The following is a 21,295-nucleotide window of genomic DNA, read 5'->3' as shown; positions in this document are numbered from 1 at the left end:
ACTTCACAGCAGGGAATAGAATGGATCATCAGGCCAAATGAATTTGCAGATGAATTCAGACAAACAGAATACAAGTTTATGAATTGGAATGGATTTACACTTCTTCTCATCTAAAAGTACTTTGGAAACTTTAATGAGCATGAGGTTCCAGGACATCTTTATGCTGGAAGCAGCCTGAGGGGTAGCACAGCTTTCCCATGGCTGTGGAGAGGGAGGTCAGCACTTGGCAGAAGGAACAAGAATCACTGGCATGATCCATGTGCTCAGCAACCCCTCATGGCCTCCCAGTGGCCTCCTCAAGTGGCCCACTGTGGTTCTGGGCGCTCTGATCCACAGCCTGAGTTACCATAGTGAAAAAAACCCAAAAACCCAACAAATGAAGGAGTTAATTCTTCCTTTATTGTGGCCCCATGCCTGAGCTGAAATGGGTGATAGTGCACAGACCCTGTAGGAAGTATCTATTAACACAGGGCACTTAAAACATACAGCAATGAATGTATGCCCAGGATTTTAACATTCCTGTGTTGTTTTCCCTGAATAACAACACGTACATCAGTCTGGTACTCTGGAAACCCTTGGCTGTTTTCATTTCCTAGAGGGAAGTGTTTAAAGGGTGCACTCCAATAATATTTTCTATTTGCCTTTGAGACTGTTTAATCAAAATATCAGTATTCACTTCTGCTGTACCCTCTTTCAGGTTTCTACTGTGCTTAGCTTTTTATATTAGAAATGTAGCTGAGTCACAACATTGATGTGTTTCTTCTAACAGTAGTGTTCTGATTCCTGAAATATTGCATCTTTTCTTCATATAGCATTTTCTAATCTGACACACAATTTTTCTTGTGAGAACATAATTCCTTCAAAGTTTGATTTTTTTAAAATACCAAAGTCTTTGCTTTCTTTTAAATCAAATAATATTTTAAAATATAATTTCCATGTTTCTTGTAAAGTGCTTTACACTGAGCTGTAAGCTGGTTTTCATAGACCTTAAATATACAGTAGGCAAAGCATTAAAGAAGGTTTTAGTGAATATATGTAAGCAAGATAAGAAAACAAAGTAGTCTTCTTCATGTAAATAGCTCTTAGGACCCTTCTGATGTGCAAAAGCAAACCTGTAGCTTTGTCTGAAGGATATAAAAATGAAGAAAAACAGTTTCAACACAAAGAAGCACCTTTTAAAATGTATAATCCTTGGAGTTTTCTGAACTATTCCTTATGATGAAATAGTCTTTTCTTTAAAGAACATGCCAAATATTGCCCAGATTTCCCCTAGAGAAAGGTTTGTTCTCATTCTTCCTGGCACCTTGTAGCAAAGCTGTATTTTAAGGACATCCAGTAACTGAAAAGATCATGACAGGATTTAAATTTCCTGGAATCACACACACATTGTCCTAATGGGATGTGCTATGAGACAGAGACCTGAATGGTTTGTTCAGCAGGGGCTTTTGTAGACCTCCAGCAGTAATTTCTGGGAACAGTCCAAATTATTTGAAAAATAATAATAACTAAACCCCAAATTTAATAATGGTCCCGGAAAGATTTGAGCTAGCCTTCTATAGAGCCTGTGTACTACTCCAAATTAGATCTGAAATGTATGAAATCACATTCATTTTCAGCAGCACTGCACAGGTACCACTACAGGATACATTTTCCAACTTAATTGATTCTATTAAGAAAGTTAATTTAGCCTACAAGGTCATCATTATGGACAATGATTGTGAACAAACCAGTCCGATTCTCAGATTTTATGGTAGGGTTTAATTTAAATGATTTAATAAAATTAGCTACAATAGTTCAGCAATCCTGCATTCTCATTTTTGTGAAATTACATTCCAGACCAATAACACACTTTAATGATGTTTCCATTTATCTGCAATTGAAAACCTTGAATTATTTTAATGTTATAGGTGAAAATGGTAGATAAATCCAACTTGTAACTTTCAAACATCCAGATTGGGACATGCCTTTTGTCTCAGTGTGCCAGGCTTAAGGACAACAGGAGCATCCTCGAAAGAAAGAGGTATCATGATCCACTTCCAGAGTGGGCCTGAATTAAGGGAAGAACTGCCGAAGCCACGGCTTCTCCTTGCTATCTTTTGCTGATCTTGTGTTTCTGTTTCACTGGAGCTGATTTCGGGGAGGAGAAATCTGATAGTGAGTATTCAGTGGCCAAGTGAGTGCCCGGTTCCTCAGTGCTGAGTTATCCACAGCTGCTTACTGTTAATAGCTCACTGCTAGGACAGTGGCTGCCTGTCTCCCTGGAAAAAATGGGGAATGTCCAAACTTAGACCTGTTATTTTCCTCAGTGGCGTGAGATTTCAGAGGAGTTTTGCATAACTTTAACGTGTCTGTACAACCAGGAAAAGAGATGGGGGTGAGGGTTGAAACTGCAGCGCAGCAATGATGAAAAGCATTGGTTTGCATCCTGCTTATGAAAGAGTCACTGATACCCTGCAGCCAAAACCACATCTAGCTTAACCGATGCTTCTCACCTCGGGGACGAAATTTTCCATTCTGATTAGACAGCTGGGAGAGGTTTGAAACGTTTTAGACTTTCCCTGGCATATCCAACAGTATTGGCTCTGATAACACACAGAAAACCAGCTTATATCGTTTAATAGTGAATCCAGCTCTGGTTAGCAAGAATAAGACAGGTCAAGAATTGTCTTGCCTACTTTGTGTCGCTTCTTGAGGTTTCTATGAGTCTTTCATGTAAAGGATGCCACCGTGTTGTGATTTGGAAGAAAAGTAACTTCACAAATATACCTTCCTCATGTTACTTCCAATCTCTCTCGTGTTACTCCCACATTTCTGCTTTGTTAATTAGGAAAACTTTACCTATCCTGTAACCAAGGCAGCATTTTAAAATGCACTTGAACAGTAATTAAAACCGGAGTGTGCAAACAGGTAAAGTACCCGCATCAAATTTCACGGTAGATATTCAGGTCGCATAATTTTACATACAGATATGCAAGATATAGATGTGTAAAATGTAGTTGCAAATATATATATAAACATCTTCGACCAGGCAGCTGGCGACAGGACGAGAGGGCACAGTCTTAAGCTGCTCCAGGGGAAGTTTAGGCTGGACACGAGGAAGAATTTCTCACAGAATAATTAGATAATTAGAGATTGGAATTGGTTGACCAGCAAGGTGGAGCCACCGTCCCTGGAGGCGTTTCAGGAAAGACTGGACGTGGCACTGAGGGACGTGGTTCGCCTGACGTGGTGCCGTTCGGTCATAGGTTGGGTACGGGTGATCTCAGAGGTCTCAGTTCCGCGAGTCTGTTTTTCAAGCACATAACGAGGGGAAAAAGCATCCGTTCCGCAGGACTGCAGAGACGACTCTCGTTTGGAGTGGGACGCATCACCCGGGGCAAAAAGCAAAGCGTGTCCCGGCGCGACACCCCCGGGCCACCTTTCGCCCCCGCCTCGGGAGGGCACGGCCCAGCCGCCGGGCGCGGCCTCTCCTGCCCGCAATGCGCAGGCGCGTCCCGCGCGGGGGCCACCTCAGACGTGGCACTGTGGCGTGTGAGGAGGCGGCGGCGGGCGCGCGGCCGCAGGTAATGGTCCCAACGGGCGCCCCCGGGTGAGGGCGCGGGCGGGCGCGGGGCTCCGGCACAGCCCCGGCAGCGGTGGAGCGCGGCCCCGGGCGGGCACAGGTACTGCCGCGGGGCGGGCGGAGGCTCCCTGCGCGGGGCCGGACCTGTTGCGAGCCTCAGCGGCCGCTTGAAAATCGTAGGCGATGGGGATAGAAAAGTTACGTGCGTAAAAAAATGTAGCAAAGCTTTGCATGCTTGGCAGTCAGTGGGGGAGAAATGTGGGTTTTGCTGTCACAGCTTAGTTGGCAATGCGTTAGCGAAAAAGAGCCCTGAGGTGTGTGTGTGTGTGTAGCTCAGGTGCATTCTGTGTGTGGGTGCAGCGATGTTCGGTCTGTGTGTGGAGATAAAGGTTCACACCCCCAGACTGGCGGCCAGATTGACTGCCATGGGAAGAAGGGACAGCATCCCTGCCCTAGATGACGTATTGGGGAGCACAGTGTCTCCGAAGAAATACAAAGTTAATACTTCTCCTTCAGGTAGCAAAGGACTCGAGGCTGGTTTTGTTTCTTTTGTCCTGCTTGTGCTTGCACATAGTTAACTTTTCTATCTTTTCTGTCATATCATTCTTTCTGCATAGGTGCAGCAATCCTCTGAAAAAGGTGACAGCCTATTCTGTAATAGAGCTCAGTTAAATTCTGCAGCTGTTCCTCAGTGCTGGTGTTGTCCCCAGGTTATGGGGTGTAAGATAAACTAATGTTGAGACAGGGAGAAAAAAGTTTTCATGACCTTCTCTCTGAACTCTTTTCATGGTGTGGTGGTGCATCCACACCCTCCCCCACGGTATAATTTCTGAAATGCTCATAATCCTTCAGGCAACCTTAAAACACTCATTTGTGATAGTTGGTGTATATATCCATCCTGAGAAGACATTAAATATCCGTGGTGTTAAATAGAATCTGGAACTGTGTTCGAAACACTTGTATTATTTTGTCTGTGGTTAGAGCTGCTGCCTCACTTCAGTACAACCTCTGTGTGTTTATACTGTCTGTGGGAAGTTTGACGTGGCAAGTTTTTTGGGTTTTTTTTTTGTGTGTGTGTGTGTGTGTGAGTAAGCTGTGGAGGAAGTAATTTCCTCTGAATGCTCTTGCAGCTTAAGGTGTTGGTTGTTGCAGCTGCCTCTAAGTGAAAATCTCTTCCTTTATATAGATATAAAACATACTTATGTCTGTGTGTAGGTAATTAAATGCTAATTTAGTGTCTTTTGGGACAGCTAAAACTCTCACTGCCACGTCTTTTCTGATGGTGGTGGGGGAGGGAAGAAGGTACAGCTGGCAGCACTAAGCCTCTGATCAAACATTTTTCTTTCTTCTCTCTGTGTTTATCTTGTTAACTAATAAATAGGAGAAAACTCCATAGGATTAACTCCCAGAACTCTGCAACTGAGAAATCTTGTGCTGCATTAAAGAGTGTGGGGAGGGCCAGGCCCTGTACACAGTTAAGAGTGATATTGCTTGTCTGATGTGGATGATCAGTAAAACTGTTGAAGTTTTTTTTCTCCAGAAATACCTGTTTAATTTGGGGAAGCCAAATGGGCTTTCTGATAGGGGTAACTTTTCTCTACTGAGATGTGGCAGTGCAGCATAGATTTATTTGTGTGTTCTTGGAGCTGTAATTTTGAGGTGCCTTTGTGTGTGCTTCTGGAGCACAGTTAGTGTTTTATTTTCATCCAATTTCTATGTTTAAGAATGTGAAATCAGGTGGTTGGGAAAGCTATTTCAATGGAACACTTAATACCTGAAATGCTAATTTATTTTGTGTAGTTCTTTGGGGAATGCCTGGCTTATGTTCTTGGGGCTCTATAGGAGTAGTAAATGCTTGTTCAGGGTTTGGATCCTCAGCATTTCTCATGATAGTTTAATTTGGGCCTCAAGAAAGTGAAATTCTGTTATTGTTAAATTCAATCTGCTATCAAAATGGAAGTTCTCACGTGGAAAAGAAAGCTTGTTATCAAGGCTGCAGAGTGTACAACTTTAATAACTTTTCAGGTCCCTTGGCACTATATCTGAAAATTAATCCAGTGAAGTGCAATCATATGGTTTGGCAATGCTGGATTCTTTGGATTTTCTGCTTCTAAAAATGGTGGCAGTTATCAGGACACTCTTTCCTGAAAGTTTTCTGAAGTGTTACTCTATCCTGTTGAACAAAATCTGACTACGAGAAAGAAATGACATGTTTTGTGAATGCTCTCATCATTAGAAAACTCTTTCTGAATTGCTTTCTATCAGATTCTGGGGTTTGCTTGTTTCATTATGTAACAACAACAGGATCAAGATGCGAAACTTAGAGACATGATGCCTGATAACAGGAAGGGTTATACACTGTTAACACACGGTGCTGTTGAGGCCATACTGCCTTGTGGGATATCTTGTCCTCAATTTTGGCACACTGTGGAGTTCTGGAGTAAAAAGGCTGCTCAGGCCTGGGCCAGGAATGCAGAAGACATCCAGAATTAGGAGCTCTCTTTATCCTATACTTTATTCTCTGTTTCACCAGCATCAAAAGCAAAGATTCCTCCATCACTTGCTTGAAGTGTGGTTGATGTGGAATACGACAATTTTCCAGCAAACCGTTTACAAACCTTGTCTAAGGTTTGTAAAAAGTTTGGTGGAAAACTCGTGTCGTATTCCACACCTCCTCTAAAATAGGATGTGCTGCCTCAGGAGGAGGATTTGCTAGGGGGAGTTTTCTGCTCTAGTCGCTGTGCCTTTCCTGATTTTTCAGTGTATTCTGTGTTCTTTGGGATGGTTGGTATTTGGGGAGCAAGATTCACAGTGTATTTTCCACGTGTAGTTGAAGTCAAGGCTCTCCCAGTAAAAAGAATAGTTTGGGACTTCCCTTTGAGGGTTTTTTCCCTCTGCACATCCATTGCTTACAGTCCTCTCCGTGGGCTTGGGAGAGGTGAATCCCATTTAAATGCAGCTTGTGGTAATGCTGAGAAAACTAAGCTGTCAAGCAAAACCAATATTTGCCCCAGACTTTAGGTCATTTTTTGCCTTAAAATGTGTCTTTTTTTGGGGGGAATACAATTTACAGCCTTCTAAAATGCACAGAGAGTGATGGATAGTAGCAGGTATCATTTTCCTTTTTGCAGATTCCTGAAGAGGACACAGTACTTGGAATGAGAAAATTGCCATCATGAATCAACAAGGTTATGTTGCAGCTCCTCCATATTCCCAATCACAGCCAGGAATTGGAGATTTTGGACCACCCAATTCTTCAATTCATTATGGACATTATGGGGACCCCAACTCAGCATACTCAGCATCTCAACCAGGTATTATTTTGGCTTTAAGTTTATTTTCAGAGTCTACTTTTCTATAATGGTGTTTTGCATCTCTTTCCACCTTGTGTAAGTTTTACACTGATGCTGTAACAGGAAACAGAAAGAAAGTCTTACCCAATTTCTCTAAAACTTCTTATTGAAGACAGAAGGAGTTGTGTTACTCTAATCAAATATTGAATATAGTCTGAATATATAGAATATCCAGAATACGGAATTCTGATTGAAATGCTTCTAGTAATTGACTTACTAGAAGACTTGGGGAAAACTGGTTTCCATGCCAGATAATTTTTTTAATCTTAGAATAATGTAAAGAGCAAACAGTTCAAGAAATACAGTTTGAAAGGCTGTTCATTCAGCATTGCTGTTAACATAAATCACAGTTTCTTCACAGTCACTATACTGGATCTGAATTAAGAACCATTTTCAGCACGTGAGAGCAGGTTCTACATGTGGAAGCACTTTTTGTTTTCATTTTGTAAAGTTGTTTTAAGTTTTCATTCTTACCTTGGTCTCTGAAATCAAAGAGACCTCTCGTTTCTACCTTGAAGTATAACTGAGTGACAGGGAATTATCACTGCCCCAATCTGGCAATTGCAGTGTCTGTTCATTGCTTTTTCTTACTGTCTTTTGGGTACTTTGCTGGAAAGTTACAAACTGCTATTTGTTTCCTTTTTACTTTCTCTCAGTTTTTCATATCTCGTTTATAACTGACCAGAAATCTGTGCTTTCCAACAGAATCACTGAGATTGGAAGGGATCTCTGGTCCAGCACCTATGCTTAAACAAGGTGACCCAGAGCTGTAATTCTTAATGCTAGAGCAGAGCTGCACACCTGCATTTCTTGTCCATCTTGTTCTTTCTTAGAGGGTTTTACATAAAACTGTTTAATCTTTTTGCAGGTGTGTCCAAATCAACTGTGCCTTTTGGATCTTCAGCTCCCGTTGGGCCTCCACCAGCTGGGGCACAGCAGTTCAGCCCAAGCAGTTTCCAGAATGGGTCTGGTGCACCAGGACAGCAGCCGCACAGGTGACTGGAAAGGATCCATACCTGACAGCTGAGCTCTTTGACCTCTCTCTGTGGAGACAGGAATGGGAAGGGGAGAAAATAAGGACAGGTGAAAGCTGGAGAAAGAAATCTTAGAAAAAAGGTTGTATGAGGGGATAGCTGAGCTTTATTGCACAGTATTTGTGTTGCAGGTAAAGTGAGTCAATATGCAGCTTTTTAATTTAATTCTGTCAAATATTAGTTATTTTCTACATCTCCCAGCAGTGGCAAAATTAGTTTGTGTACCCATAGCTCCTTCAGTTGTAGTGAACTTGACACCATCTAAGAACATTTTTCTTGTAGTTGGTTGAAATCTTAATCTGCTTCTGTGCTTCTTAGTTTTAGTGTAGTTATTTTCATGTCAGAATAGGGATATGCCTGTTTGTTAGCACTGTGGGAAGGAGAACCCAAAAAAAATGGTGATCAGTTGTCCAAGATGATGTACTCATGCATAGAAGTGGTGCTTGTCCTGAAGATGGAAAAACAAGGTGAATAGAGTCAGGGTGACATGACCTGGCAAAATACTGATTCTCTTCTGTAGCTTCCAGTCATTGCCCTGGCAGCTGCACATCTCCTGTTCTTCAGCTGATCTTGTTGTTTTTTTTTTTTTCCCAAAATTGCTCAGAGCTGCTGTTCTAGGCCAGAAAGTATCCAAATAAAAATTTGGATAGTAAAGTGAATTCTACTTCTCTTGAAATTGCTGGGCCCATTCTCAGTTTTACAAGGGGTCACAGGAAAATCCATGTTTGATTGTCTCTAGGTTATGGCCTGAGATCTTATTTTACCAGAGTGATATAGTCTGGTAGAAAATACCTTTGTAAGCCACGCGTGTGTTACTACTTTCTTTTCTTTAGTTATTTTTCTTGCATTCACATTTTCCATGTCTGATAACCATGAAGTTTTTCTCTACCTACATCTTCTTTTTTCCTCTACTACAGAGAATTCCTCAACAATTTCTCACTTCCTTTTCTTCTTTTCACAGATTTTTCTCCTAATCTTCACCCATCCCTGGTAGGGAATCTTCCTTTATAAGCTTGGAAAGGGGATGGAGTGCTGTGATATGTTCAGAAGCTTGTGTTTCTTAATCTTCAGGCTTGCAGTTATTACTACTCTCACTTTGCCATGGCATACTCATTCTGCTTGGTTTCTAACAAGTGTGCAAAGAAACGTGGACTGCCTGTTTTTACTAAACAAGTGTGCAGTCTCCCTGTGCTTCGTGTATTTTAAGACAAGTGTATGTCTTCTGAGCAAAATGTGGGCATACTCCATTAGGGTTTTGTCCTAATTAATTGCTCCAGCACCACCTTGAGGAGGTGTGAGATCTTGGAGAGTTATGATTGTTTGATGTAATTTCCTTTAATAACTGCACTGATTTTTTTCCTTTAGGTTTCAAGGCCCTCCACCTCCAAGTAACACAGGACCTTCCTATCCTCCCTATAGTCATCAGTCTCCAGCAGCCTTCCCAAACACTGCACCTGCTTCCTCTACAGCACAACTTGCTGACCAGCTCAACAGCATGCAGATAAATAGCTATGGTAATTGGGTTTATCTCATTGACTTTTTCTCAGTTAAAGCATTAGGACTATGATAATTAGAAACTTACTGAACTGCTGTATAAACAGAAGATTACACCTTTAACCACCATCATTGGCTTAAGTTCTCAGAGTTTTTTTATCTCATCTTAAATCAGTAGTATTGGGTTAATTCTAAATTGATGTTTGACAGACTTTCCATAAAATGTGGGTATCCCATCAGTCATTTCTCAAATTACTTAGTGAACATGTCAGTAGCTGCCAAAGCATGAGCAGTAATACTCAGACAGGGTTTAATTTTTCTCAGTTTTTTACAGTTTCTCCTGTTACAAGACTATTTTCTCTTTTTGTCTGAACATATTTGGGGTTTAATCTAAATTTATCTGCATTTATTTTGATGTTATACCATCTCAAATCTAGGCCATGAAGATGTGATCATGTGATGCTTCCGTGTAAATTACTTCTACCCATGAAAGCTGATATGTATTTAAATTCTACAGAATATATTATATAAACAATTTAAAAACAATTATGTAAAATACAATGTTCTCATTATGTGCTGGGAGGCTTGTATTTTGCATGTAAAGACATCTTTTCACTTAACATATGTGATAAAAGATATATTTCAGTGTTTGTAGATGAGCACATTACTTCTTTTGCTTCAAACCTAATACTGGAGTACCTATTAGTACCTATACTACCTATTATTGTAGCTCTCTTTAAAAGTGCTTTGTCTTTCGGGAAAAATCTGATTAAAAAATGTAGGTTTTATAAAGTAATAAGTCTTTGCAGATTGTAAGTGTCAAAAATCCCTATTTCCAGGGTCCTCTTAATTGTAATTGGAATCTGGATCTTATAAACAACAAACAATTCCTTGCCAGCATGTACAAAATAATTCCCACATGTTTCGTCTTTTGGTATCAAGTGGATTTATTTTCCATCAAACCTGTTATGGTGAAATACAAATAGCAGACTAACAAAAACATGCCACATAAGAAAAATGGATTATTGAGCAAAAAGAATATTGTTTCACATTCTGAAATGAAGTGGTATTTTGAAAGCGGAGTGATCTATGTGTATTCTAGAGAAGAACTGTCGAACTGTGGCTTCTCTCACTCTTTGCCCATCCACCCCAGCTGCAGGGTTTTACTGCAAATAGAGCCAAAAGAAATAAAGTGACTTTTTAAAGTGACTGTGACTTTTCATGTGATCAGACACGTAGAGTCTCATAAGGCAGTGCTGTCAGTATGGGATCCAGTACAGCCTCTATGCTATAGAGATGTGCTGAGCAGGACCAGAGCACCTTTGACACAGGTTTGGTTATCATTTCTCACTCACCTGATGTAGTTTCTCGCTCAGGTCCTGGCACTGCTCCGAGCTCTTGTGTGCCTCCTGGGCATCCAGCGGCTTTCCAGGGCCCGCAGCCGCTGCCCCCCAGCCAGCAGCAGATGGGTTTGACTCCTGCACCACAGCTGCCTCCTCCTCCAGCAAACAGTGTGAATGGCCTTAGTGCTCAGCCAGCACTGCCTCCTATGGCCAGGCAGGGGGGAATCCCTGGAGCTGTCCCTCCAAATCCTAACTTGCAGCACCTTCCGGGACAGCCTCCAGGACCTGGATATCATCCTCAGCAAGGTAGGGAAGGATGTTTGTTGTGTGATTGAAAACAAAGTATGCAGGCACAATCACTGGTGGAACTGTGTCTTTTCATGGCTGAATCTTCAGCTGACTGGGAAAGATGAAACAGGAACTCCCTTTCTGTAGAAGGGAAAGATGTGCATTGTCGGTCAGTACACTTGAGACTGGCTTTGCCTTTGCTCACAAGTTTAGCACTCTTTTGAGACTGTTACAAGGAAAAGGAGATTAGAAACAGAAATTAGTGGTTAGTAATTGGTGACGGCACAACATAGTATGGGAAGGGGCTTTTCTTACCCTCTGTAAAGGTATAGGTTGCTTTCTGTTTTGTAGTACTCTCATTAGCAGATTTCAAAAATGCCTTGCTATAGCAATAATGCATTGTAACTGAATACAAAAAAGCCAGCTAATGGTACCAGTTTGCATTGACTGATGTTAGTGGAGAGATTCTGACTGAGGTAGTGGCCTGGCGTGAGTAGCTGTGGTAATCTCTACTAACTGTCCTACTTGACGTAAAACTGAAAACTTTGGAGCCAAAGTTGTCACATCTGGTGGTGTTCTTTACTTTTTAAAATCGTAAACTAAAGCCAAACTGAGCCACAGAAATCCATTTCTTTTAGTTCCTGAAAACAAGAAGGGAAGGAGGCGTTGCACTTAGCTGAGTAAGAAATAATTGCATGGCAGAAGATGGTAATGGAACTTAAATACTTTAAATGAATGGTCATTTGTAACTCTGCAGCAAACTATGGTCCTCAGATGGCAGCATCTCAACTGTCATATCCTGGTGCTTTCCCTGGAGGTCCAGCACAGCTCTCAGGCCCACCACAGAAGAAGCTTGATCCTGACTCTATTCCAAGCCCAGTAAGTAACGTGGCTCTAATCTCTAATTTTTTATAAATGTAACTTTCTTCTGCATTTAAGATAAAGGGATGACAATGCATACATTGTGTTCATTTAGGGGAGGTTTTTCATAACATACATTGGCACTTACCTGGCCTGGTTCTCAACATATATTCTAGTTCTTGCAGTTTCTAATTAATGCAGTTTTGTACTCTGTGCTGTCAGTTTCAGATTAATTAGAGCATGGAATTAATTTGAGTACTGAAGATGCTTTGTAACTTTATCTAATATGGGACAGTCATACATGAGTATGTCCCAAATACTTTATAGGAAATACTTCACTAGGAATTCTCAACAGGATTCTTAATGAGACAGTGACCAGTACTGAAGAACTCCTGTGTTCACTGCAGCTTACCACCTTTCCTTTTCACTCTGCAAAGTCTGAAGGCTTGAACTCAGTAACAGATACCAGAAGTAGGATTTGTATACAATACAGGTACATGAACTCTGGATGTGCAGTCCTGGTGAGACTGTGAAGTCGCACACTCAGAAGCCACTTTGCCTTTTGATTTCAAGAGTTTCTCAGGCAATTAGAAACATTTTCCTAAGCCATCCTTCCAGTTGCTGCAGCCTTGTAAAGATTTCAGTAGCCTGGAATATACCTGATGTTTAAGCTTCATGTAGGCTGAAGAGGCTCACCTGTTGAACATGCACTGGTGGGACAGTGTCTCTTCTTAGGATGGTGCTAGAGAAAACAAGGTTGTGGTTGCATCCAACTTTCTGGAATGAAGTTGTCTAATTGGTATGCAAAGAAAGGGCTGGTCAGGTGCAGGCAGCATTTCACTTCTTTATTGGAAACAGCTGATGGAAATAAAAAGCAATAGTGTGCTAAACTCATGGAGAAAATGTTCTGGTGCTCACACTTAGAGTAGTTCTGGCAATCATCTGGACAGGTCAAAAGGTCCTCAGAGAGTCAGAATTCTTGAAGCAGCTTCAGCCTAGAACTTTCTACTTTAAAAAAATGTTTTCACCAGCACACAGCAGGCTAGTCTGGGTGAAGGAATCTTACAGTTCTTGCTGAGGCAGGTTTGCTGTACAGGAAAAACATTTTTGCAAAAGTGTCACACTGTCTAGTATGAAGCTGTCTTGCTTCTTTAAATCGGGGGGTTTTTTTGTCCTTCTAGAAAAGATGTTTTTAACCCAGTGACAAATTTGATGCAAACCCCCCCCCCCCCCCAAACTTTGGAAAAACACTTGTTGTTAATCCCATAGGGGTTGATGTAACAACTGCAATTGCCTTGTTAAAGGCAATTTTTAATTAAAAAAACATTGTGTAAAAAAAAAAACCCTGAATCAAGTGTCTGTATAAATAACAAATGCCCTTAAGTCAATCATTCCTGGTGTTCCAGTGCAATGCATTTTACATTTGAGGGATAAAATGATCTTGTCTAATTTTAAAAGAAAGAGCAGGAGGAGAAGGGAGTCTGGCATGAAAACATGGGCTGATGTCTTGTTTCAATTATGCACTCAGCATAAACAGCCTTGACTACAACAGCTGTGTTAAAATAGGTTAAAAGGTTTGTTTAAGTCTTACAGAGAGGATCAGAACAAATGTTTAAAAGAAACATGATCTGGGTCAGCATCTGTAAAGACCAAAAAGCTAATTCAGAATGAGGAATAAGTATGACCGTGTGTATTTCTGTTGTTATGTTTACATTATATAATTATAGTAGTGTTGCCAGATAAATTTACTTCTTATCTGTAGCCATTGTTGATTTATAATTCTTTTACATATGTTAGAGGTTGATATGTACCCTTGACAACATCTATGAAAACTTGCATCTGGACTTTGTCAACAGTTATTTCCAAGAACAATGATATATTTAGGTCAGTTAGCTGCAGAATACCATGACACATTGATCCTTTGCAGAGCTAAGTCTCAGAGTGGTTTGCTTTCTTCAGCCAGTGGACCTTTTTAAAGGAAAACCTTTCTCCTTTTAATGCAAGAGTTAGTTATAAGTATACAAGCCAAGGAGGCAGGGAAAAGTAATCAAGCAGAAGATCTAACAAGCTCTCTGAGGAATGTCTTTTATATTTAAATTGCCGTACAAAAAAACTTTATTGTTGAAAAAGAAGTTACAGGCCCCAGATTATTTTCAGTGTTTTAGGAAATACCTCTTGTATGTGGATCAGTAGACTCCATGCGACTTAATTTAGTTTTTCTTCTCTGTTTGCTTTCCAGCAGAGGCTTCTGAAGTTCCCTAGCTATTATTAGAAGTTCATGTGCAGTGTAAAGACACAATTGCATGAGGTACCAGCAGCAGTGGCAAAGCCAGTTTCAGAAATTCCCTGTGTCATTCCTCTTGCCTCCCACAGCTGTTTGGCTGCACTCTAAACTAGGTTGCTGAGGGAAGAGGAGGAATGGTGGTATCAGTGTTGTGATTTCTGGTGTGGAACAAACTACAGCTTTATATAACTTTGGTTGTATCCTGAAAAGTGTCAGACTTGAACCTGAGTGACGGACCATGCAGAGGTAACAGGGAGCAGTGTATGGGAAAGGAATTTGGGCAGCAAAGTCAGCTGTATGAACATTTAAGTACGTTGTATTGTAGATTGTTATAAACTAGGCTTAAACTAGGCTAAATCTTAGCCTCTTCATGAGTGTAGCTGAATGCATGACTTACCTTCCTCATGCCGTTCATGCTTCTTCTTGTTGATCAGATTCAAGTAATTGAGAATGATAAGGCTGCCAGGGGAGGACAGGTCTATGCCACAAACACAAGAGGACAAGTTCCTCCCCTCGTCACCACCAACTGTGTGATCCAGGACCAAGGTAACTGCCCTTGTTACTGCTTTGGGAGCCTTTCTAGGGGAAATCTAATGTAATTAAATAAAACAAAGACTAAATTCTCAAATTTCTCCTCTGAAAATGATGATATTTTCTCTAAATTGGACATGAAATTGCAAACTTCCTTTGAACAGAAAAAAAGGGGGGAGGAGGAGGGAAGTGAGGGTTGAATTCTTACACCTTGGCTTAACACCTCTACGCTTCCTGGCCTTTCAAAGAATTTGAATAGTTGAGACAACTTTCCTTTTTAACTTAAAATTTTTGAAGATGTTACATTTCAAGTCGAAAATTCTTTTTGGATTATTCTGGAAATTTAAAAGGTGGGCACTAGAAGAAGCAGTAAGACTAGACTAGCACTGTTACCTTTTAAGATACAAACTTGTATTCAAGTGATAGAGGCAGTGTGCAAACTGTCTAGTTGATGTGTGCTGGCCAAAGGAAAAATTTATCTGCCTTTGCTCCTGCCTGGAGCCTGGAAGTACAATCTTCCACATGCTGGTCTTGTCAGCAGGCTCAATATTTTAATACAGGTTAAACTGATGGTGTTATTCAGCCCAGCCGTAATTTATAAATGTTGAGGTAAACTATAAAATGTACTAACACACCAAGGTTTTTTGGCATTATCTGAGAACGGGATAATGCTGTTCTGATGATCCAAGAAATTCCTTTCAAGAAACTGAGCAGAGCTGCAGTTTGTTGGTTACCAAGGGAGCATCAGGAAGCTGATTACTGAACTCCTTTCAGTGCTCTTGTCTTCAGCACTCAGCAATTTCCCTTTGAGGGACCTGGGCTGAGTGTCCTCTTGGAAGTGTGGTGGTGACACTGTGTCTGTCTTAACATCACCATGCTCACCTATATTGCAAAACACTTTGTTCGTTAAAGCAATCTTAATGGTAGGGATCAGCCTGCCTCATTCCTTTATGTACATTATGTGTTGATATGTCATCCATATTTTCTTCTAAGATCCTGGATATGGGATGTAATTTCTACTGAGATTCTTCTTGCAAGTAATTGTTGGCTTATTCTTGTTGTGTTTAAATCTTCGCTTTAAACCCCGGAAGAAAACATTTGACTGGAGGTAGGGGCAATGGGCTGGGGTATAAAGAGGAAAGATGAGCAGAAGGCTGCATGGGAGGCAAAGCCAGCAGCATGTGCACTTTGTTGTGTTTTTCCTGCCCTGTTCCGGTGTCTGTGGCAGCCCCTGAGGTGCCCCCTTGTGTTTGCAGGCCACGCCAGCCCCCGGTACCTGCGCTGCACCACCTACTGTTTCCCAGTGACCTCGGACATGGCCCGGCAGGCCCGCATCCCCCTGGCTGCCGTCATCCAGCCCTTCGCTGCTCTTCCACCCAACGAGGTACGGCCTGCTGGGGGCACTCCTCTGCCCCGCTGCCTCCAGATCTCTGCACACTTGTTCTTCTGTCACTGGGCTGCAGGAAGGGTGGTTTATTATCTCAGATTAGGAGCTGGTAGGACTGTAAAGAGGTGGCAGAAGACTGAGGTGTGCTTGGGTCATGGTGTAGCTTCAAAGGATGAAAGTTTTCGTTTGGAAAAGGTTCAGGAGTGATGACTCCCCTGGATTCCTGCTGTTTCCCCAACTGCCTCTAGTTTATGCCAGCTTTGCCGGTTGCTCACCCTGCTGGAGCTCCATAGTTTTAGGCAAAGATATTAAAAGAGGGTGACCACAAACTGTATGTTTAATTTTAAGATGTGGAGAGTTAGATTTGAAGGAAGATGTTTTTCCATTGAGGTATTTACAAAATAACTTAATTTCACAACAGACCAAGAAGATAATTGGCTTTTCTACTTGGATGAGCTGAGTCATAGAAAGAAGACAAATGTAACCAAGCAATTCTACCACTCATTTGAAGGCACTAACCTTTTCTCACACAGCCATCTCTAATGACCCTCCATATTCAAAACATATCCTTAGTTCTTCTTCAGTTTTTTTCTGCAGTATTCTCTGGTCTTAAAACAATTACCCATGTTTCCTGGCATCCCCAGAGGATTCTGTCAGTGGCAGGAATAAATCCATTTTTCAAGTGCAGCATTTAGCTACATCATCTGTGGGATTATCTTGTTTGGTCTTCATCTGCTGTGTTCTCCTTTGCTTCTAAATTCTTCAGCTTCTAAATTCTGCAAGGTCTGCAGAGTGCATTTCCTTTTCATGTCCTACACTGATTTACTCCAGAGTGCTGTGTCATGGGAAAAAAGCAGGGATTTCATCAAAGTTGTAGTATGTGATTGTGTCTTCAGAAACTCCTCATAAACTGCCTGCACAGGAAAGCCTAATTAAAATTGCCAGGACATTCAATGCTTGGTTTTGCAGTCTGATCTTTCTTTAACTTTGTTTTATTGCTTATAAATTCTTAGTAGTTTGGCTTTTTTAAAATATATATTGGAAAAAAGCAGATGTTGCTTTTTATCAGGATGGATAAATTCCAATCCAGCAGACCTCTGTAGTTTGAATTGAGAGTATTATTTTAGCAGAGTGGATTGTAGTTATCTTCTCTGTGGTCCACAGGAAAATAGGATGTATTACTAATGGCTCTGCAGATAGGAAGGCTCACCATTTGTCTGCTAGACAGCAACTTTGGGTTTCATTCCAGTTCTTGAGGGAAATGTGCACATTTGTCTTGTTGCTCCCCGTACATTTTTGCCTAGATGAAACTCCTGCTGTTGCTTCTCCACCCCTTCACTTTATCAGCCAACCTTTGCTCTTTAGCACCCTTGATCCCAGTTTCTGTGCCCTGGTGGCACTTAGAAAATCCACTTAAATGTTGGCTCTTCCTTTGTGCATCTTTCACCCAGGGTTTCCCTCTAGCCCTTTATGTTTCCCACACATGGCTTCCTTGTCTCCTGCATTGTGCTTGGACAGGGTGATCAATGAGTTGCTAAAATCTAAATCTCTTCTGCATACATAAATTTGCAGTATGTCCAAACATTTGTGCTGGGCCAAGTTCAAGGGGGTTTTCCTGGGCTTGGCAAGAAGATGTGCTTGGTGTGACCCACCCGTTGTGAAGTGTTAGTGCTCTTGAGCTGCTGGAAGGGTCAGTGGGGCTCATTAATCTGTAAAGAGCAGTGTGTTTTTCCCTGGCCTCTCTTTTGGAGGAGCTTGAAAAATGTCTCTCAAAATTGGGCAAAAGCCCAGTGTGGAAAATTTTAGTCAGAACAATTATAGCTTGGTAAAACTGTAAGAACTGAGGAGATAGTGTTAGAGTGGGAAGAGTTGGGCAGTCTTAGCTGAGGTACTTTTTCCATGGCTTGCCTGTGCCCTTTGTCTTCACTGCTGCTGCCAAAATAAGATCTTACTCTTAAGATATCCTAATAAAAGTGGTCCTCCATATGGGATTTATAACTACTTTAATTTTGAAAAGCCGCTTAATTTGAAAGAACTGGGCTTTTTATAGAGGTAAAATACATTCAGGGGCTTATTTGTGTTTCTGAACTTCCTAGTATGGTGTGTTCTGCCTGAAACTGGTGACTACAAGGCACAGAAAGGTCTTTGTTTCAGAATATCCACCCTATTTTAGAGACAGTGCCTTTTAACAGTGTCTGCAGGTGATGCTCATCACGTGCCCTTGAGTTACAGGGTGAAAATCTGTCTTAATTTCTTTTATTTCTTGATAAACAGCATGTTGTACACAATAACTGCAGCAAAAATTTAATTAAGAGGAAAGAGAAATAGCTAAGTCTTCTGGCAGTGGCAGAATTAGGTGTGTATGAAAGGGAGAGCCCACATATACGGACATTACTCTCTTTCTTAATTGAATACAGTCACTCTTTGGGTAGATGACTTGTAATGGATTTTTTTTTAGAAAATAAACTGTCAACTACCTTCATGGAAACAGTAACTCAAATGGAAATTGAGTTCTGGGGATTTGCTTCCTTTGACTGAGGATACAAGAGGAGATGGAGACAAAAGATCCTAGGAGTTTTCAACTAAAAGGTTTAGATGTGGTGACTTGGCAGTATTATTACACTTTCAGTTGGAAAGTTTTCCAAAGGGGAAAAGGTAATTTGGGATTTCAGAAAGTCTGAAAGGCAGATTTAAGTTCATTAGTCACTGTGGGTTCTTTTTGGCTAAGTCTACTCAGGACTGGTGTTCTGCCTCCAAATGTGAAGTGGGAATATTAACATGCAAAGGGAATGTTTTTTAAAAAAATATTTTAGCTAAGAGGTGAGAAAAAATTGTCAGGAACAAAAAACTGTCAAAAAATTGAACAGAGACGTCTTTTGAAGAGGTGTACACCAGGTATCTCCATTTCTAGTAAAGAATGGGATACAAATTATCTAAGTAGGAGAAAATAAGAACAAAAAGTGAAATCATAATGTTGGTAGATAAGGATGGTAAATGAGAAGATCTCATGCATGTCTTTGAATAAGTGTAGTGTGTTTCAAGTGAACCCCCAGACAAACATGGTTTGCCCTGCAGAGAGAAAGAAAAAAGAAATGAAAAATGTAACCTGGTAAAGCTGCACAGTGTTGAAAGCATTGTAGAGAAGCCATAATTAAAACTGAGATAATAACTGGTCACACTGAGGAAAAGGTCGCAAATAAGGCTTTACTTCAGAAATGTTAAATTACACATGAGAGCAAATTTAAGGGAGAAGTGGGTGAAGATGGTTGCAGGGTTGTGTGCTTGATACCCCAAGAACAGGCACTGAGACTCAGAAGGGCCAGTGAAAGGGATTTATTCAGAAAAGCCCTCAAACTGAAAGTCAGCAGGGAAATTCATGGAGGGCACACAATCTTTTAGAGGTTGCTACAAAAAACCTGCAGCCAATCTAAAAAATCATGAGCTAGTGAACATTGCCTGTGCATTATTTATCATTAGAAACAAAGGCTGTTAAAACATTCATGCCCTCCCTCCTCTGCCAGTGTCTTAAAAGACTACAAATTTCACAGTCTTATCTTTCCAAGTCCATATTTATTATTTCTCAAAAGTAACAGTTCATTTTCACTCTCCTGATTTGGATGATCTATGGAAAGTATTTGTTTGTTGTAGATTGAGGGTACAGTATCATTGTTTGACAGAACTTATTTTTAGTCCACCAGTGCTTTAGCAACAGTCTATAAAAATAAACCAACTCTCACAGTTATCATCCTAGATCAAGCCCTGCATGAATTTGTTTTGGAGATGGATGAATGTTTCCAGAGCCTAAATAAACCATGTGATCTTGATTTAGCATTAATACTGCTTGCTATCAAAAGTTAGTTAAAAGAGTATTTCGTGTTGTAAAATCCAGTGTAAACATTTCAAAATAATAATCTCTAGCTTTAGATATTAAATATCTAAACTCCTGCTTTGTTTTCTCCTTAGTTGTTTTGTGTCATTGTTCGCTGCCATGTTCTTTCCTATTTGTTTAATTTTATTGGCTTTTAGGAATATTTATTGGTGGGAATCTAATATTTGGCTTCCATTTTCTCCTCAGTTAATTAACTAGTTAAGAGAATGGAATTGCTTCTCAGAAATGGTGGTGTTCATAAGCTATAAAGCCATTTTACCTTTTCAGAATAGTGAAATTTGATGAGGCCCAGTGCAGCTGAGCTGTTTGGAAGTCCATGATTTTTACAGGGATGGATAGTATGGGTTCCTAGATGGAATTCCAAGGTTGGCAGCAGCTTGAGGAAAGTGAGGGATGCTTAGTCTGCAAGAGGAATGTGTTAATAAGCTGGCTCTGAAGAACAGAGGTGCTTGCTGATAACACCTACCCACTGTAAAAAGCCATCATTTATTTGAGTTTTACCCTTTGATTTCTGTCTTTTATTTGGTTACTTACTCACAGGGGGCTGTTACTGCATAGAGGAGGAAAGCTTGGCTGATGTAAGAGCTTTGAAGGAGGGATTCTGTTGAGGGGTTCTTCCTTCAAAAGGGTTACATTATATCAACTAGAGCATGCTTGTCTGCATGGGGGCTGAAGTCCTGCATATGTGATATACCTTAATACATATTGCTGTATGTCATGCTGGTGTGAGCCTAAACACACATTTTCCAGGTATTAAAATAAAACCATTTCCAGTACATCCCTGCTGGTGCTCGTTCAGGGGAGAGCTGAGACTTTGGGCTCAGAGTTTTAAATCTGCTTGGAGCAGGGCAATCTTTGTTGCTCTGTCAAAGCTGTTGTATTTTAATTTTTTCAGCTTACTAGTGGCAGGTTAATGTCTAGGGGTTTTGCTAAGCTCCTGTGAGGTGCCAGACTCTACCATTCATGGTGTGGGTAGCCCAGAACTCTGAAGCATCTGCAGGTGCTTTACCCAGAAAGTGTTAGAGCATTCTGGAGGTCAGTGTCTGTAAGCTTGGTTTCACAGTGCCTAAATTTAGAGGTGCATAAGTCCTGTATTAGATGTGGCTTTCATTATGTAGAATGCCCTGTGCTAGTCTGCACTTGGTAGTAAATAATTAGGAATTAGATTGTTTCCCAAGACTTCATCTTCAAAGAGAAAGTTTTTTGTTAGCCTGTAACTCACTCTGTAATTATAATGAGCATTCAGAGACAGAGCTGAGCGGAGCTTCT

The 21,295-nt window shown here is 40.9% G+C and overlaps 1 protein-coding gene across 2 annotated transcripts in view; it reads left to right on the top strand.

Annotated features, from left to right (window-relative positions):
• The first annotated feature begins 3,498 nt into the window (after positions 1-3,498).
• The window catches only part of SEC24D (SEC24 homolog D, COPII coat complex component), a 41,497-nt gene continuing 23,700 nt past the window's right edge, over positions 3,499-21,295 (top strand). Inside the window, exons 1-8 of one of the 2 annotated variants that reach the window (XM_083861292.1) lie at positions 3,499-3,563; positions 6,694-6,876; positions 7,784-7,910; positions 9,315-9,463; positions 10,820-11,092; positions 11,832-11,953; positions 14,654-14,765; positions 16,007-16,134. In XM_083861292.1, the coding sequence (XP_083717418.1) occupies positions 6,738-6,876; positions 7,784-7,910; positions 9,315-9,463; positions 10,820-11,092; positions 11,832-11,953; positions 14,654-14,765; positions 16,007-16,134 (1,050 nt within the window). In that variant the 5' untranslated portion in view covers positions 3,499-3,563; positions 6,694-6,737. The remainder of the gene's footprint in view (positions 3,564-6,693; positions 6,877-7,783; positions 7,911-9,314; positions 9,464-10,819; positions 11,093-11,831; positions 11,954-14,653; positions 14,766-16,006; positions 16,135-21,295) is intronic. The other variant, XM_083861293.1, reaches the window with a different exon arrangement.

This window comes from Zosterops lateralis, assembly GCF_965231275.1.
Source record: "Zosterops lateralis genome assembly, chromosome: 5".
Taxonomy (NCBI): Eukaryota; Metazoa; Chordata; class Aves; order Passeriformes; family Zosteropidae; genus Zosterops; species Zosterops lateralis.
Note: the sequence above shows the minus strand (reverse complement) of the source record. Positions and strands in the feature narration are given on the sequence as shown.